This window comes from Balaenoptera acutorostrata, chromosome 14, assembly GCF_949987535.1.
Source record: "Balaenoptera acutorostrata chromosome 14, mBalAcu1.1, whole genome shotgun sequence".
NCBI lineage: Eukaryota > Metazoa > Chordata > Mammalia > Artiodactyla > Balaenopteridae > Balaenoptera > Balaenoptera acutorostrata.
This window is the reverse complement of record NC_080077.1, coordinates 83,542,619-83,562,263: the sequence shown is the minus strand read 5'-3', so window position 1 is coordinate 83,562,263 and position 19,645 is coordinate 83,542,619. Positions and strand designations below refer to the sequence as shown.

Genomic DNA, 19,645 nt, shown 5'->3' with positions numbered 1-19,645 from the left:
GGCCTTCAGCACCACAGCCTGTAGCTGCGGGGCTCCCCCTCTGCCTGGGACCCCTTGTCCTTCCCGTGGCCAGTGCTCAGCTCCAGACTGACCAGCTGGTTGCACCCCGGACCATCCAAGGGCAGAGAAGGGGCCCAAGAGACCACGCGAGAGCACGGGCATCAGACCCCACTTTGAATCCGGGTTTGTCATGTGCTACCCACGTGTGACTGTGTTGGTTTGCTAGGGCATCACGGACTGGTAGGCTTGACTTAAACAACAGAACTTTGTTGTCTCGTAGTTCTGGAGGCTGGAAGTCCAAGATCACGGAGCTGGCAGGGCTGGTTCTTTCCGAGGGCTGCAAGGGAGGATGTGGCCAGGCCTCTTCCAGGGCTCGTAGACGGCCGTCCGATCACTGTGTCTTCACATCATCTTCCCTCTGCCCATGTCTGTGTCCAGATTTCCTCTTAAAAGGACACCAGGGGGGCTTCCCTGGTGGCTCAGTAGTTAAGAATCCACCTGCCAGTGCAGGGAACACAGGTTGGAGCCCTGGCCTGGGAAGATCCCACATGCCGTGGAGCAACTAAGCCTGTGACCCACAACTACTGAGCCCACGTGCCACAACTACTGAAGCCTAGAGCCCGTGCTCCGCAACGAGAGAAGCCACCGCAATGAGAAGCCCACGCACTGCAACAAAGAGTAGCCCCCACTCGCCACAACTAGAGAAAGCCCGCGCGCAGCAACGAAGACCCAACACAGCCAAAGATAAACAAATTAATTAATTAATTAATTTTTTTTTTTTTTAAAAAAAGGACACCAGACATACTAGGTTAGGGCCCACCCTAATTAGCTCACTGTAACTTGATGACCTTTGTAAAGACCTTTTCTCCAAATAATGTCACATCTGAGGTCCTGGTGATTAGGACTACAACCTATGAATTTTGGACACAAGTTAGCCCGTAACAGAAATGCTGAGTACATTTCTTTATCAATATCAGGTAGGAAAAATTATCACACCCAGAGAAAATCTGTTAAGACCAATGACATTAAGTCAGGTGCTTGTCACAAAGAAAATTTTCATGGTGTGTGCGTTTCCCGCTGTGACAAAATGAAGCAGAGTCCAAAAAGCGTCTCACTTATCCAGAGTCAACTGAATCTGGCAACCTCAGCAATTCAGACCAGGGCAGAGATCCACTCAGTAACCAGATTCCCTACAGGAAAATACCTTTAGAAACAGTAAAATGCAGTCTCGTGCTCTTTTCCCAAAATAATGGCACAAAAGATCTGCCTCTGTTGTGTTTATACTTATCCTGAGGCCACACATGTAACAACCCGTGTGATCCCTTGAAGAACTACAGGCAGGGAAGGAGGCCCCCTCTGGGCTGCTCCCCCCTCTGGGCTGTTCCCGTGGGCACCCGTGTATGTGCCGGCCTCCCAGGAGAGCCTCGAGGCCCGTTCATAACCTTTGCTTAATTTAGAGAAAAGTCTGGTAAACTGAGCTCTGTGGTTTCATACCTCTGAGGACTATAGACAGCAACGTAGAAGTACGGTGATAGAACACACAGTAGACCAGGAAGAGGTAACAGCAAGGGAGGGAAAAGAAAAGGGTAAGAAGTGAGCAGACATAAGTGTCCAAAGGTGTAATGACCTGGCCACTTGGCCTGAAGGTCAGCCCACCTCCGGGTGCTGCTGCTTCCGCCCGGCCAGACGCCCTGACTCCATCCTGAGACCGTGGACCATCACAGGAGGTTCAGTTGTGTGGCTCTTAGGTTAAGGGTCAGAGACTAAGTGGTCATTCTTGTAAAGGTTTCCCCATAAAGTGATTACAATTTTATATGCAAATTAAATTCATACATGTTGGAGATCTGAACATCTTGCTTGCTTAGAACACGCCCTAACAGTGCCAAGCAAAGCAGGCTTCACCATGGATCTTTTTACTGCAGCCTCACGTTAGGTACTGAGTTCTTACTTGAATGAAAGACTCAGTGGCTCCCGCACACCTTTAATGAAACAAGGTGGCTGGAAATGCCGTTATGTCTTGTGCACCCGCGGGCCGGCAGGGGTGTCGGATTGAAATTAGGAGAACACATTGGCGTTTTGCTAAGAAAAGTCAGAGGTGGACTGTGGCCCATCCCTGTTTGAGGTCCTTCTACCCAGGAAACCGAGGACCAAGAAAGGGAAGCTCCTTTCCCCATCTTTCCCTCAAAGCAGAAGGACTCTCCCACACATCACAGAGTCACACAGACCTCCAACTCCACCAGGGGTCCCCTTCCCTGAGACCCCTGCCCAACCTCGCCCTGCGGGGCAGGCCTTTCTCCACCTGCGGAAGCCCCTTACCTCCTGCTGAGAGGATCTTTCTGTCTAGCCTGTTCGCCAAGTGCAGGGCTGGGGGATACAGGTAGGCTCTTCTAATCTGGAAGGGAGTATATTTTAACTATAATTAAACAAGGGATAAATATTTTAAATACTGACCAATACATGTTTTCTTTCTATTTGGTGTTTATGTAGTACTTCTAAAACTTAAAACCTCAAAATTTAAGTTATCTGATCTTAGGAAATGAATTAAAACAAAAATCAATTTCTGAGACTTTGTATCTATCAGTATGGATACTGGAAGGAATAGCACGTAAGTTATATTTACATGTATATACTTACGTAACTTATGGGATATATATGTAACATAACAGGCTTTATTTTACCAGCCTTGTGTTTCTGTTTCTGAGCGGGGGACGGAGGGAGGTGGGGCAGGATTGGACAGCAGCCGTAAGAAGACAATGAGCAGAGCTGGTGCAGTGACTGCTGTAATGCACAGTCTGGCCAGGAGACATGCAGCCGACATTTGCCATCTACTAGCGAATGTTTCTAAGCACTGCCAATGTGATTTTCACCACATTGTAGTTTGTTTGGCAGGTGGTAAGTTTGTGCTATGTAGGGCTTGGCCTGTCTTCATTTTCCAAAAGGGATCTAACTCTGAACTTCATATTTATATAATGAATGCTCAAAAACGGTAGCTATTGCTGCTAACTCAATGCCTATAAAATCTAAATTATGCTTCCTCTAAGTAGATTATACACATCTATGCATATAATATAAATACGTAATATACATACTATAAATATATGCTATAAATTCTGCTGTTTCATAGTCTCTTAACATGTTTAAACTTCATGAAAAATGACATTAAAAGGAAAATAATTGAATTTTTCCTAAATGCTCTTAAGGAGCAGCAAGAAATTTAGGAGTTATACATAACTAAGAGTTGATTTGGATTTGGAAACAGAAGGCCATTTTTATAACCTCTAAATGGAGGGAAATGTTGTTTAAATCGACACATAAGATCCTACAGACCAGGATTTCATAGAGCTTGGTTTGCTCGGTCACACCCTGCATGAGGTGAGAACCTCAGGCTGCACAGTCACTAAGGGAGTGAGATGGAACAGACCTCAGACGCCGTTCCTCATCTCACGGTGCAGCCCCTCGTCCTGACCGATGGGGGAGTCGGTCACTGCTCATCAATGGCAATACTGTCGTCGTATAGCTGCATTTTAAGCAGAATTGTGTTATTTATTATCTGGTCATTGTCACAGAGGTACTCAGAATTGTGGAATCTCAGGATGAGAAGGAAGGTTAAAGGTTACCTAGAGCCCAAAAATGTCCTCGCCAAGTTTTCATCCACTGAGACCTAACACCTCCCAAGGACTAGACCCATCACCCCCTTGAGCAGCCTGTACTATCTTTGAGTGACTTCAAACATGTGAAGAAGAGAAAAACAGGCGGTCCTTACCTGTGGCAAATACTGACTTAGAGCTTATAAAATGCCCGGCTGTAACCTAAGGGTTAGACACCTTGAAGTTTCATAAGAAGCTAATAACTTATAGCTAGCAACTAAAATCCCAGACTTGAAAGCAGAGGGGCTCCGCGTCCCACACCAGTAAAGTGGAGGCTTAGAGACAAAGCCCGGAGACTGAACTGAGCAAACTCCAAAGCCAGCCTCAACTCAAGGCTGAGACGAAGCATCTTGATGCCACAAATTTAGACCAAAGCAGACTGAAAAGAGGGGCCGTATCAGAGAGCCGAAACTTTGGCAGGTGGAGACAATGCGCAGAAGGAGGCAAACCAGCCAAAAGCTAGCATAAACACAGAAGGAACCGCTCGCTTACCAACCCCGGATCGGACAGGTGAGCCAGGACCAAGAGGGCAAGTCACGCTCAGCGTGTGCCGTTAAGACTCAGGTAGACAGGAAGGTGCTTTGCACTGACCTGTGCTCTTGCCTTTACTGGACACACACGCAAAACGGCAAACCTTCTACGTCTCCAAAACTGAGTGTGTGTCTGTCTCATCTGGACAACTGTCCTTCCCCACGGTTACTTTCCTTTGGTCGGTGTAGAATTATAGCATTGCTGAGGATTAACCTTAAACACTCCCTCCCCCACCATTTTGTGAATGGAAAGTATAAAATCAGGTAGTGTCGTCAGAGTGCTAGGAAAGCTCCCACGTCCACATCCGCGAGACAGTTAACAGCCCCAAGTTCTCATCCCCCTCTGTCCACCACTGGATAGGACCATTCTCTCTGACTTAGGCGTAAAGAAATGCCACAGAGAAGCCCATGCAAAAACATTTTTTAAAATGATGATTTTTATTTGGAATTGTGGTGACTCCTCCTACCCCATAAGAGACTGTAGGGCCTGGTGACTTCCGGAAGGGCAGACGTCCTTCTGCCTCCTGCCCAGCTACTTGCCGTTGGCCGACGTGTTACAGTAGAGCAAATCGTGTTTGTTTCAGTGAGTTTAGGGACAGGTTGCATACTGTTCGCCTTTTCTCAGACTCTTCTTAGAGGGTTTTTTTTAAATATTTGTATTATTTAACGGTGTTTGGGGGAAAAAAATTTTCAGTGCTATTTCCATATTTTGTTGCAGGGCATTCTTGGCTCAGGTTTTGCATTAAAAGTACAAGAACAGCACCGCCAGAAGCACTTTGAGAAAAGAAGGAACCCAGCTGCCAACCTCATCCAGGTAAACGTCAGTGTACTGGGGAGACGGCAACACCTGTTTCTGCAGGCGCTGGGTCGTGGGCCGGTCCCTCTGTGCCCTTGCTTAGGGGAGCTGCTCTTCGGTTTTGTTTTTAAAAAACGAAGCTGGAACTTAATGTACAGTCTTAGATTTGGTCAAGTGCTCCCCACCCCCAAACAGAAAAGAATACCATGTAGTTTCAGCCAGCGGCCCACGCTCTGTTCGGATTGACTAACAACACCAGCAGAGCCATGCCGGGGCCGGCAGTCGTGTTGCTCCTGGAATGCCCTAGTATGTCTCATGAATTACTTGGTGAAGGATCATCGCTCATTCAGTGATGGAGCAGAGCACAGCGTCGGGGCCTGCCTTGCAGTTACCTTCTGCCGCCAGATGTGGGCCACCGTTCTGAGGAGCAGCGTACTTGTTTAGAATGTCAGGGTTTAGTACTCGTGGAATCACTTGTAATGCCATCTAGAGCATAACTGGAAATTCTTATTGTAAGAGCCGGAATTATGGGATACATCGATGTTTGAGCATATGAAGTAGTAAGCATATCATTTGAAGCTAACTCATAATACATAGGTTGTTCAGCATTTAATCTTCGTTTCAATAACTCAGGATTTGCTTCAGCAGTAAAAGGAATGCTTCTCCTTTTGCCATCCATACCTTTTGGGAGTAGAACCACCCTAGAAACAGCTTAAGAATGACAAAATATGTTTTCCTCTAGATCCATGCTGTGAGTTCGTATTTCATTGTAGACAAGATGATTATGTAACATCCCTCCGTGCCCGGCAGCGGATGCCCGCGATCTGCAGAACCAGGGGGCTCAGGGCGGTGACTGAGGTTCCTGCTACAGTAGCGGGCCCGCTGTTCTCACGTACCTTGCAGGTTCCCGTCGGGGCTGGAGGGCGGCAACCACGACACAACCCTGACCCCACAGCCTTTGCCTGTGGCCGCAGGGTGGGGGGAGGCGGGGAGGGGCTGCATCAGGAAGGAGACCCCTTTGTATCTGTGACTAAATGAGGGTATTAGTGTTTAGAGCAAGCTGTGCTGTGACTCTTGACCATTGCGCATGACGTGTAATGCACGCCACTGAGAGGCTCTAGTTTTAAAAGTTCCGGGTTTTAAAGAGGCGCCAAAGATAAAGTAAACTTTGTTTTCCTGAAGGAAAGATCCCTGAGTCATAGGAGTTGAAGATCTGAGGCCGAATGACAGGGCCATGATGAAAAGGGGCGTCACGCACGCCAGGGTGCACACAAAATGCCCCAGCAGAGAGCCTCCACCCTTTGGCGCTTCTTAACTGCTTATGAGGTGTCCCCATACTTCTAATGCATTTTTTTTAATTAATTAATTTATTTATTTTTGGCAGTGTTGGGTCTTCGTTTCTGTGCGAGGGCTTTCTCTAGTTGTGGCAAGCGGGGGCCAGTCTTCATCACGGTGCGCGGGCCTCTCACTATCGCGGCCTCTCTTGTTGCGGAGCACAGGCTCCAGACGCGCAGGCTCAGTAGTTGTGGTTCACGGGCCCAGTTGCTCCGCGGCATGTGGGATCTTCCCAGACCAGGGCTCGAACCCGTGTCCCCTGCACTGGCAAGCAGATTCTCAACCACTGCGCCACCAGGGAAGCCCTCTCCTTGCTATTTTTATCTTTCAGTTGCTCTTTAACGTATTCACCTTTCAGTTCTGGAAGAATGCTTTCCGGCCTGTGAATGCAGAGCTACTGCCTGGGTTCCTTGCATCCATTCGGGCAGCAAGCCCTGTCCACACAGGGAACCGTGGTACACCTTGCACATACCTAGACTGCCTGCTGTCAGGAGTGTGGCCGTGCTGTTGGCATGGAAAAAGTCCAAATTTATTTAAGATCCTCACGAAATTATTTACTGGCTTTTTGTATTGTATGTTTTCTCAATCAGCATGTACTCAAAGTACAACCACTTCTGTGTACAGATCCTTGATACTTCTGGGTATAAAAGGGGACTGCATCAAAAAAATCTTAGACCATCGGCTGTCCTGTTGGAAAGTGAGCCCTTTGAGGAATTTCTGAGGCGTGGATCCCTTGTGATGACACAGAGCTTCCAGCTCTGCTGCCCAAAACAGTGGCCAAGAGCTGCAGGTGGCTGTTTACGTTTAGAAATTCAGTTCCTGGGAGGTACCAGCCACGTCTCAGGTGTTCAGTAGCCATACACAGCTACTGGCTATCATACTGCACAAGGCAGATACAGAGAATAATAGGAGGGACTTTGTGATCTCTCTCATCATTATTAACTACCAAATTGTGCAAAAAAAAAAAAAAATTTCCAATTGAACTTGAAAACAGATTACCATTCCTGCAGGCAGTCTTTGGACCGGAAGCATTTATACCAACAGCCTTTGGCCAACAGCCAAAGCAAGGCAAGGCCTTCCTCTGAGGTCAGCCGTAAAAAGCGAAGAGGCTGATTGCAAAGTTGACTTAAAGATCTAGATTTTTATTTTATGGAACTGAGTTACTTAATATATATTGCGATCAATAATTGAACTTGTACCAAGGTAGGTAACTGTGGAGTGATATCATTAATTGTTTTTTTACTTAAAACTCTAACTCATGTGTTGTTCTGAACAAAAAAGAATATAAAATGAAAGGCTTGAAATGTTCAAGAATACCTTTAAATCTAATCATAGTTTCATTAATTACCAATTTAAAAAGTGATTGTTCCTCTGTCCAAATGTAATTTATTAGACATAAGAATAATGATATAATTATTAAATGTATTCATTGTTTTTCCTTGCTGTAACCCCTAGCCAGAAGTCAGGGCTTTAAGCTTTAGATTATAGATTGTAGACATTTATTTTAAGGATGCTTTAGATTAAGCAACAAGCCTCATTTGCTGATCCATGCATTTTCTTATGCAATAAACCTGCCTTGGTTTGCTGATCACACAAAGCATCAAGACCAAGACCAATCTCATTTGTTTGGAGCCAGAGCCACTGTCTTTGTAAAGGGCACTGGAGATGCCCAGATTGCTTTGTTGTTCAGTCGGTGAGACAACTAAATTAACCAGCATTTCAGGGTTTTAGGGAAAAGTTTACAACCCCAGCAGCTTGCAGTAAACTCAGTTGTGTCAACATCTTTGCATGATTCATTTAAATTAACTTTTCCTTTCAAGCGGAGCAGTCTAGGAAAAGAAAGCAGCCCTCAGTAACGTTTTGAATACCTGCCCCAATGTCACCACTTTTATTAATAATGCCTAAGACTTGTGAAGTGCTTCTGTTCACAAGTGTGCAGAGTATTTCTGCTATATTATGTCACTTGATCCCCAGGACAAGGCTAGGGACTTGGCAAGAGGTAGGACTCAGGTCCCTGGTGTCGGAATCTGAATCCAGCACTCGAAGCCTCATATATACATCACTGAAGCCTGGGGATTAGCGTTTCAAGATCCTTCAGAAGTTCTGTGTGAGCGGTTTCCTTCTAGAGAGGTTGGACCAGTTCAGGGTGGAGCCAAGGTGCTTTATTGGAAACAGAAACAGGGGAATTAAGTACAAGTTTGTGAAATGAACGCTGACAGGTGGGCTTATTTTCCTGAGGGAAGAGAGTAGAAGACGCTGCTCTGGGGAAATTAGTTGGCCCAAAAGAAAAACAAATTATATATTGAAACTTTGGCTTCCTCTAGTGAAAGAACTGAGCCTTCCAAAGTGAGGCCACTAAAATAAACTCAAGCCACATATACAGAGCTTATACAGCCTTTGTAATGCTTTCATCATGAATAAGGACAGATTCAGAAAAAAAATTCCTAGATGTGGAAAACGTGAGAGCAGAAAAAGAAGAAAACAGAAAAGGAGATAAAACTGTGAAAATCTCCCCCGAAATAGAATAAAAAGACAGAGATGAAAAATAAAACAAAAAACAGTAGGAAAATTGGATGACACTTCGAGGAGATCAGATATTCAGCCAACAGAAGTACCTCAGAAAGAATACAGGGAAACTAAGTGTGGAATTTTATCACATAAATATGATATTCTGGTTCCCCAAAAATGAAGGGCAGGAGGGGCCACAGTACAAGGCCCCCCAAGGACCCAGCACTGTGAACAAAAAGGCTTCACACTGAGGACGCCCGTGTGAAATATGAGAACTCCTGCGAGAAAGGGGATCCTAAATGCCTTCTGAGCAGAACATACCCAAACGGTCCAGAATCTGCATTGCATGGACTTCTCATTAGTAACCTTAAAATTAGAAGACAGTGGAACAATACTTTCAAAATTACGGAGGAAAATTATCTCCAATCTAGACTTCTATATTCAGCCAAATTATTCATGGAGTATGGGAGTAACATGAAGACTCTTTCAGATATGCAAAACCTCAAAACTTTACCTACCATATACCCTTACTCAAGAAGCTAATATCACATCTTCTTTATCGATTCATCTACCGACGGGCACTTGGGTTGCTTCCGTATCTTGGCTGTTGTGGATCATGCTGCAGTGGACATGGGGGTGCAGATATCTTGTTTTCATTTCCTTTGGATATATACCCAGAGGTGGGACTGCTGGATTATATGGCTGTTCTATTTGTAATTTTCTGAGGAGCCTCCATACTGTCTTCCTTTGCAGTATATATACACAATGGAATATTATTCAACCATGAGAAAGAAGGGAATCCTGCTATTTGCAACACACGGATGGACCTTGTTATTATGCAGAGTGAGAGAACCAGACAGAGACAGACAAATACTGCATGGTCTCACTTATATGTAGAATATGTAGAATTTTTTATATGACTTTAAAAAAAAATTTTAAGTCAACCTCCTAGAAACAGAAGCAAAACGTGGTTGCCAGGAGCTGGCAGGTGGGGGAAGTAGGGTAAAAGGGTGCAGACGTTCACTGTGAGATGAATGCGCCCTGAGGGTGTGATGTGAGACGTGGTGACTGCAGTTGGTAACAGTGTTGGGTAATTGAATCTGCGAAGAGTGTAGAATTTAAATGCGCTCACACCAAGACTAGATACCTGTATATGTATAACTGAATCACTTTGCTGTACACCTGACAGTATCACAACATTGTTAATCAACCATACGCCAATATAGCAATAAAATACAAAGTCTTTAAAAATGCATTTCAAAAAAAAACCCCCAAACAAACAGACAAAATGTTCTCACACCAAAAAACAAACAAGCAAATAAATACGTGGGTTGATGGATGTGTTAATTACCTAGATGGGGAGAACCCTTTCATAATGTGTGCATATATTAAATCACCATGATGTAAGCTTAGAAGATCTCACAATCGTATAGGCCAGTTATACCTCAATAAAGCTGAAACGGAAAAAAAAAAGAAAAAGAAAAAAAGGAGAAGCTAGCTACTTGGATAGAATTAATCCTCCAAAACAAGGAGATGAACCCAGAAAGGAAGGAGACATGGTGTCCCAGGAACAAGAGATCCCACCCAGGGAGGAGTGAGGGGATCTCTAGGCTGTTGCTGAGGGGCAGTCCCAGGGCCAGAGATGCAGGGCCGGAGAGCAGAGAGCCGGAGGGAGGTCGGCAAGGAGACACAGCTTTCGTGATGTGATGTATCTGACAAATGGAATTTTAGAGTTTTGTTGGAGAGTTCAGGAATGTTTTCCTCATAGGTACATAAAGGCAAATCAAGAAATTAAAATAGGGCAATACTAGCTCCAAGAAAAACCAAAATAAATTACACGGGAAAGAAGAAAGGAGTCAATGGTACATCACACTGCTGAGCTGGGAACAGTAGTTACGTGGTCAAAGTTATGCAAACACTAAGCAGTGTTAACTAACTAAGCACTTAACTAAAAGTTAACTAAAATTAACTAAAAACTGTTGGTGGTAGGATGAGATCAGGGGAAGGTGTGTAAATGGCTATGTCACTATCTTCCATGGTAAGAAAATTAAAAACCTCAAAGAAATATGAGAACAATCCTTAAAAATAAGGATTCTTAAAATTAGAAACAGAAGCTATAGAAGTTGAAGGGGTTGCCACTAAGGAACAAAAATGAGTGAGAAGTACAGTGGGGAAAGGGATTACTGGTTTTCACCCTGAATCTTTTCATTCTCCGGCTTCTTAAATTCTACACCTTGAAAAAAATCATTCCATTGTTGGTTATACCTTTGGATGTTCAGCTGGAATCAAGACTTCCAGAAAGGGTCAAATGTGCCGTAGCTGTAATGCTCCAGGCAATGCGAGCTAAATACTCCCTAAAACGTAACTGTACTGACATCGCGCTTGTAGCTCCAGACCAAAGTGGGAACTTGCTTGGCTACCTTGAGCCCCAGGGTCGCACAGTAAACGGTGAATTTGGCTTTCATGTTGCTTTTTGGTGACTTTTCCGTGGGAGTGTGTGTGCCTTGTAAATTAAATCCCTCTGGGCACTTTCTCTTGCCAACCACCGTGTGATTTTAGCTCTAAGTAGAGGAACGTCGGCTCCGCGATCACATGGTTGTGGCCTTGGGTTCAGCTTCCAGAAGCTGAGGGAGAGCTGAGGCCAGGACAGAGTGATTAGAGGGTGAGAATAATAGGTACCCGCTCCTCTGCCACTCGACTGCGGACTGGTATCAGCCCCGAGGGAGATGCCACTCGCCCTCTGTTCCTAATGAAGGGAATAAGAGCCTAGCTGTTGAGATCAATTTGATAGAAAAAGAGCAAGAAGCCAGATCTCATTGTTAAGAAAATTTTCAATTTTCTAAGCGTGGCCACTTTCGCCCCCAGTTCTTTATAACTTTGGCAGGTAATGTCTTGGTCCCATTTTTTGTCGTATTGTTGTTTGGGATTTTTTTCCGCTGATATCTAATAATGCCCAGGCCTGCTGTGTGCTTCTCACTTCTACGTGAGCCCTGCTTCCACAGTATCCAAGTCCACATATATCTGATGCCTTCTATTAAAGCTGTTTAATTAAAGCAGCACTGGCGAGGCTCTGGCCTTCACTGCAGAAGAAGCTGCGATAATAAACCCATGTGTCTTTATTGATTACTCTGAATCACTCTGTAGATTGTGAGTGTACAGCACTTGCCAAAACTAACATTTCAAGATGATACAATGACAACTGCTTTGTTCTCTGTAAGATGCCAAGATGCTTAGCACACGTTCCGAGGGATTTGTAGGTTCAACCAACATGAGCCATGTGATGAAGGCTCCAGGCAAGGAAGCTGGCTTCAATTATTTAAACCTTCCTTAATAATATAAAAACCCTCAGGTCCTACCATATATCTTCCTAGTTTTTTATATCACTTCTTGAACATCTTATTGAAGTATAAGGTGCGTAGGGAATGCAGCACAGACCCTAGAAAACTGCGCTGCCGGAGAAAGAAGCAGATGGTGGTCAGCACCCCGTGCACCCTCGCTCCACCTCCGTCCCTGGGGGAGCTGCCCCGCTGCCTTCTAACTGCAGGGGTCGGTTTCCCTGCTTTTGTCCTTTACGGAAGTGGAGTCACACCACAGGTACTCCTTTGTGTCTTGTTCCTCGCACTCAGCAGTATTCATGGAAAGTCCATCCACACTGTTGGGTGTAGTTGTAGTGGACTGTTGCTGTGGGCCACTCCACTGTGCCAGCAATCCACAGCTCGCCCAGGTACGGTCCTGCTGACGGCTGCTTGAGCATTTCCAGCTTTGGTTTATCAAGAGTACTGCTGTTTAGACACAGAAGACAAACCTAGGGTTACCAAAGGGGAAAGGTATGGGGGAGGGATAAATTAGGAGTTTGGTATTAACATGTACACATTACTATATATAAAATAAATAACCAACAAGGACCTACTGTATAGCACAGGGAACTCTACTCAATACTCTCTAATGGCCTATAAGGGAAAAGAATCTGAAAAAGAATAGATATATGTATATGTATAACGGAATCACTTTGCTGTACACCTGAAACTAGCACAACACTGTAAATCAACTATACTCCAATATTAAAAAAAAAAAAAAAGGGTAGTGCTGTTTAGACTCACAGATGGAGAGAACAACTTAGTGGTTACCAGTGGGGAGAGGGAAGAGGGAGGGGCAAGATAGGGGTAGGGGATTAAGAGGTACAAACTATTATGTATAAAATAAATAAGCTACAAAAATATATTGTACAACATGGGGATTACAGCTAATATTTTATAACTATAAATGGAGTATAACCTTTAAAAATTGTGAATCACTTTATTATATACCTGTAACTTATATTGTACACCAACTATACTTCCATAAGTAAATAAATAAGAAAATTCGTATTAAGATTTTAAAAAAAGAGTAGTGCTGTTTTGAACATTAGAGTACACATCTTTTGATGCGCTTATGTAAGCATATTTGTTGAGTATACATGCAGGAGTGTGTAGCTGTATCATAGGGTGTATATACTTCAGCTTTAATAGGTACAGCCAAAGTTTTCCAAATTAGTTATGTCAATTTTTAACTCTTTTTTTTCTGCACACATGTATTCAGTGATATTGTCAGGAAAAGGAATATTATCAGGTCACTGTTTTCTTCATTGTAGGTTTCAAAGTCATGAATGATGGTAAGACAGCAAGGGGCATGACCTGTTTATATGAAGTAGTCACACAAAACAGAATGTTTTGATTTATGAATTATAATAAGAATGTTCCTCTCAGGAGGGTGGCGTAAACACTTGGTCACTAGAGCTGTTTGCAGACCTATTGCAAAGGAAGAGGTTCACCAAAATCTCTGTGGAAAGTAAGTTCAGGCAACCTCTGAAGTGGACAGTTCAGAGGGAAGCTGTTCCAACAGCGGTCACCCAGCGGTCAGCAAAGGACCGTGGAGGGATTCGAAGACCAAGAGCCGGGCCACCTGAGGTGATGTCTCACCTCTGCCAGCCTTGTGTTAACCTCTTAATTTACCTGAGCCTTTATTTTCTCTTCTACAAAGTAAGGGTCGTAAGGGTCTTAATCCACCCTCTGTGGGGATTACATGAAAACACTTTGTATTATATATATATCAGGTAGAATTACATGAAGTACACAGAGCTTGTGTTCACATCAAAGAGCTATAAGCGTGTTCTTAGACCCCAGCATTAAATCGTTACGTGCTTTCAGATCATACTCCTGAGGATACGTTTCCCCACCTTGTTTTAGGGCTGCCTCTCATCTCCACCTTCGTGGTTAGCCTTAGAAGTACCACGTGGTTCAACCGCAGGGGATTTCACTACATCATTAACACGCCCTGGTGGTCATCAGTTTACTAGTTAATTTACTAGTTGCCTTATGGATTGCCAGGGTCCTTTGCCTCTATCTTACAAGTGGCGATTAAGGGCACGCAGCGGCTCCCGGGACGCACAGTCGCTCACACTCGGGTAGCTCACCTCCCACGTCTCTCCCTAACCAATCCCAAGACTCCTCTGTGTTATGCTTTGTGGTACTTCTGCTTCTGATGTGAGTTATTCTGAAAAGCAATTCTATGGATGTGGCGGAGTATATTTCACAGCCAGGCGAAAACACCCAAGTCTCTTCACCCTTCGGACAGTTATCAGGGCTGAACGTGGCAAGGAAAAGATGCTTAATCTGTATTAATTTACTAACCTCCCTTTTCATTGCATTCTCTCTCCTCCTCTCTCTTGTTTTGCTTTCTTCTGTCCCCGCGTATGCCGCGTGCAGTGCGTTTGGCGCAGTTATGCAGCCGACGAGAAATCTGTCTCCGTTGCAACCTGGAAGCCGCACCTGAAGGCCTTGCACACCTGCAGCCCCACCAAGTAGGTGTCAGTGCGACAGTCGGTGCTGTAGTCGCGTTTCCTTAAGTTTGTAAAGCAAACCACACACACACACACACACACGCACGCACACACGCACGCCCAGGTGTCGATTCGGGGCTTGTCTTATTCTCTGTTGCTCTTTGAGAGAGTCAAAGCTGTTTGGTAACAACTCAGGTGCAAAACTAAATGGATTCTGTATCATTCCTCACCATCCACAGACTGGGCTTAAATATGAAAAGAATCTAAACTCTATAGACATTTATTTTTACTATTTCATGCTTATTTTCTAATATCTCATTTCGTAAAGCCCACCAGAACTCCTAAGGTAGGTGCCTTGGTTCTTGAAAAGCAATGACTGTTTAAAACTACCCCCATCCCCTGACCCCAGGCGGGGCTGCTTGGGGAGCATCACGTCTGCACATTTAAGTCCCTTAAGGTCATTTCTCCTTGGGATCCCCTTACAGGATGGGCCTTGGGCTTTCACTTGCAGATCAAACCAACATCAGAGGTGATAGGACCACTCAGAGTACAACTTGGAATTAACATTCAAAATTTTAAAGAGATGTTACTTCCATTCACATTTCATTGGCCGAAGCAGGTCACCCAGCCGTGCTTCAGCTCGGGGCGGGGCGGGGGGACCGGGAGGGAGGTGCAGCCCCCCTGTGCCTAGAGGGGAGGGGGCTGGAAAGATCGTGCACAGGCCTGACGATTGCCGCAGCGTCTTTAATTCCCAAACAGTCCTTAGTCCCGGAAGCCTGGGCTCCAGCGCAGCTCGCAGACTAGACCGTAATCACCATTTAATGAAAGAAATCCTCGGTGAAACAAGCAAAGCAAGTAAGCCAGGGACGGCCCCCCGTGAGTCTGCTGGACTAATAGTCGGTCCCCTGGGTTGTGCAGAGCTCTCGGGCGGCTCAGCTGGCCTCGTGCGTTTGAGCGCCTGCTGTCTCCTTTCAGAGCCCATCAAGGCCTTCGTCCCAGTGGCTTCACGGGATGGGAGGCAGCTACAAGGCGAAGGACCAGAGCTGGCCAAGGTCACCTCTGACCCTATGGGACACACCTCCTAGAGGTCAGGGTCAAACCTGCGCCAGCACCTTCGACATAGAGATTCGTTGACCCCAGGGTGTTAGAGCGGGTGCGGCCTAGCGAACATATGGATGAGAAGTCGCTTTGCATTTAGATCTTAAAATGTAGTGAAATTCCCTTTTTGAGAATTAGACCCTTTCTAGGGTGTAGTATTTTAAAACAAAAAGGGAGTCTAACTCATGTGCCATCTGTTCCTTGAGGGTATGAATCAAAACGGGAACTGTATGGAAGTTGTACGTCTCGTCTTTATGAAGGTTGCTAGGTAATGTGTAAAAAGGCTAGCGGGGGAAAAAAAAAAAAAACAAAGAAAGTTCCCAAGTGACGGGAGAGCGTGGGCTATTATTTTATTATATGTGCTTATTTGGCTTCCCACTTCCTGCAGTTTTTGGATTAAAAGTCATGCTGCAGCCTGGAAAAACTATTCCATAATGAGTCAAATTCTCCCAGTGCATAAACTATTATTTTACTCCCGTAAGCCTCTCTTTTTTCTGTGGTTTTCCCTGTTTTCAGTGGGGGCGGAGGTGGAGGGGCATGCGTGCGGACGCCTGCCTCCATCCTGTCCCACTGTAGCTAGCAGCCCTCAGCCCCACTCTCCTCTCCCTGCGCCCTCCTTAGCCTCTGCGTCTCGGCCTTATTTACTGAGGAGCACGGCTGTGTGCCCAGAAGGGCAAGCAGTGTCCCTGCACGTCTCCCTTCAGCCATAGTTTACTGTTCCAAACTGCAGTGATTCTTAATCTTCGGTTTTCTTTGTTAAACCATTAAGAACATGGTGGTAATTATGGACTCTTTCCCAAGAAAAATATTCAACGCATAAAAAATCAAAACTCTGCCTACAAATTTTAACGTATTCACAAACTCCCTGAAGCCAAGTTCAGAACCTTTGCTCTGGAAGCAATCCCGCTTTAATCAAATGTGTAGGTTTGTGAGGAGAATAATTTACAGTGACTTAGAGGGTTCATTTTATGTTTATAACTAACTGGCTTAGTGAGTGCAGGGTGATACAGTAAGAAATAGACCAAAACTTCTTCCTTACATCGTGTATTTCCTATGACGTTCGGGGTTGAAGAACTTCTGACGGGAAAGATCGTTCACTCTTCCGTGCGTTCGTGCAATCAGTGCTCATCGAGCACAGTCAGAGAGGAAAATTTTCCCTCTGCCCTTCTGGGTTCTTCTGTCTGGTCTAAGGATTAAATTGGCATGAGACAGATTAACAGGAGAAAATCAAACAAGAGTTTAACAACATGTATACGCAGGAGAGACCCAGGAATACTGAGTAATCCCCCCAAATGGGCGAAACCCTCTCGTTAAACACCATCTTCAGCTAAAGACAAAGGAAAATGTTGCGGGCGCTAGTTTGGGACTCAGAGGAGGGAAGGGCAGCTCACACGGGGATGGGGAAGCGGGTGTTTCTGGGCCAGAAGAGACAAGGGACAGAGTCCCTCCGATGGAGACACTGTCACCTCCAGGCCCTGCTGAGTCCCCACCACGCCTGGCCCGTATTCCTTACGGGCCTCTCTGGTGACAGCTCTCTTCAGGGGAACAGGCACTTTATCTAAATTCTTTTAGGCAGTTAAGGGAGAGAGAAGAAAAACTTCCTGAGACTTCTGTCTCTTAAGAATAATCAGCCTGAATTTATCCTCACGCCAAAGCGACACACTTTGGGGTGCCAGATTCTGCTCCCCTGTAGCACCTACTGTGTGCACGGCACTGTTCCAGGCACAGGGAACGCAGCAGTGGGGGAGGAAAGCCAACAGAATCCCAGGCCTCAGGGAGTGCATATTCAAGAGACACTAGGAAGAGACAGTACAAATAAAGAAGCAAAATATATAATAGAATAGATGATGGTAAGTGCTAAAGAGAAAAGTAAAGTAGGGAAGGCATTGCGGGAGCGCTCGGGGCTGCAGTTTTTAAACAGCTGGTCAGGGAAGAGATTGTATTAGAAGCAACGGCAGCATCGATGACGTTATCAGTAAAAACACCAGCCCGTGCCCTCGTCCCCCCAGCTTAGAGACACAGTGGGGTGCGCTGACTCTGAGGCACTTCTGCATCCCAGGGGGTAGGACGGTGTGACAGCCGTGCGGCGTGGGAGGGGCCACGCTGCTGAGACCTGCTGGGCACTCTCCTTTCTGGTCCAGTTCGTCTCTCACGTGCACTTTGGAGGTCTTAGCAGTTGCTATTTCCAGGTTTTGTTTTAACGACAGAAGGATTTAGAGAAGGAACTCACTTCTTGATTTTCATGTCAAAGGGAGTGAAGGCTCTGCAGGGGTGAAGCACAGGTAAATGTGCTATTCTGGGAAATGAGTCAGATCGTTTATGAAGCTTCAGGGAGTCGTCAAGCTCCTAGGGTGCCACGTGGTACCTTAGGGTTAGAATTCAGAGATTACCAACTCCAGCGCCTTCAGTTTATTCATAAGAGCACCGAGACCCACAAGAAAGCAAGACTCCTGCCCAAGGACACAGCGCATTTACCCCATGCCGTGTTGCGTAGACCCGAACGTGCTAAAGTGGCTTATTAGACAGACCACCCAACACTGAGCTAGGTTGTCTGTGTGCCTGATGTCCTGCAAAGGCATTCATACTTTGTACAGCACAAAAACAAAATCTGCCCCAACAAGTGATGGAGACACAAGACCACGGTCACAGATGAACTAACCCAGATTGAGTCTGCCTGAACCACAGGGACTCCAGCTTCAACACAACCTGCACCACCCTTCTAACAGTCTCTGCTGTTGCTGGTTAGACCAGAACCACTTTGCCTAAACCGTGGATGACTTAGGCTGATGAAGAGGCTATAGTTTCTGGTCACGTGTGGGCAGTATTGGTGCTGTGCTATCTCGGGTCTGTACCACCAAGAATATATGTCAGAAAGTTGGGTACATTTATGATAAAGTGTCTTGCTTGTATGGCTCTTGCTTGAAAAGGATTAATTAAGGTACTTCATTCCCCAGTCTCCAATTTGGTCATTATCAAGCGCTATAAATGTATTTACCATTTATCGTCATTTTTCTTCTGTCTGCACGCACCTGGAGGAAAGAACAAGGGGAAGCATCAAGCAGGTTTGTGATTTCTGTTCTGCTTCATGTTTGTTGATAAATCTGATGCCTAACAGATGTTTTAAATGTGTATGGTGTGAGTAAAATCAGTCAACAAATACAAGATGGTTAAAAGGGACCTTTCACAAGATTGCCTGCAAAGGTTGCTGTTTTATTGATTTTTTTTTCCCTCCCTTGGGAGCATAAGTGTCTTTCCCTAACTCACTCACTGCTTTTTACAATCTGCAGAGCATGGGATGTTTGGGGTAAAAATAATAAGTATGGTCTTTGGTTGTTCCTTGCTACTGTTTTCCCAGACAGAAGTCTTACCCAAGTATTCAAATCCCATGAAGCAGGATAAGATATACTCCCCTTCACCAGGGTCCTTCTTTTAAAGTGAGAAACGGTATGGTTTGGGGAGGGGGTAGGAGTGAGGAACAAAATGAACACTGTGTCCAGGAGGTAGGAACACTCTCTGTGCGACCTCTCCCGCTCATTCAGAGCTGAGGTCTACTCAGGTGATCTGATCCAATGGAATAGTCCCCCTTCCTTTAGGAAGAAGATAATCCTCCTGGACACTTCACCAGATCAGCTACACTGTATGGTCATTCTTTCGTGCCTTAGAAGGAAATGCTGTATCAGACTGAATAGCAGAAAACTAGACCCAGAGGGAAAAGGAGCTGAAAGAGAACATTTTAATCTTTGGGTTCCTGAGTGCCAGGGAAGGTCTGGGTTTGGGAGCAGAACGCTGGAGGACAGAGCAGGCGGGTCCCAGCACAGGTGGGGTAAGGGGGGACAGAGACAGAACCAGCAGGGAGTCCCAGGCACCTGGAATTCCTCTCCACAAGGGGGACAGGGCTTTTCCTGTCATTGCC

General features: G+C 45.4%; 1 protein-coding gene across 4 annotated transcripts in view; it reads left to right on the top strand.

The window, feature by feature from the left end:
• KCNQ5 (potassium voltage-gated channel subfamily Q member 5) overlaps nt 1-19,645 on the top strand; it is a 580,265-nt gene that overhangs the window by 491,263 nt on the left and 69,357 nt on the right. For 2 of the 4 annotated variants that reach the window (XM_057528076.1, XM_057528073.1), the window contains exons 7-9: nt 4,896-4,991; nt 14,561-14,655; nt 18,768-18,794. In XM_057528076.1, the coding sequence (XP_057384059.1) occupies nt 4,896-4,991; nt 14,561-14,655; nt 18,768-18,794 (218 nt within the window). The remainder of the gene's footprint in view (nt 1-4,895; nt 4,992-14,560; nt 14,656-18,767; nt 18,795-19,645) is intronic. The other 2 variants (XM_057528077.1, XM_057528075.1) reach the window with 1 other exon arrangement.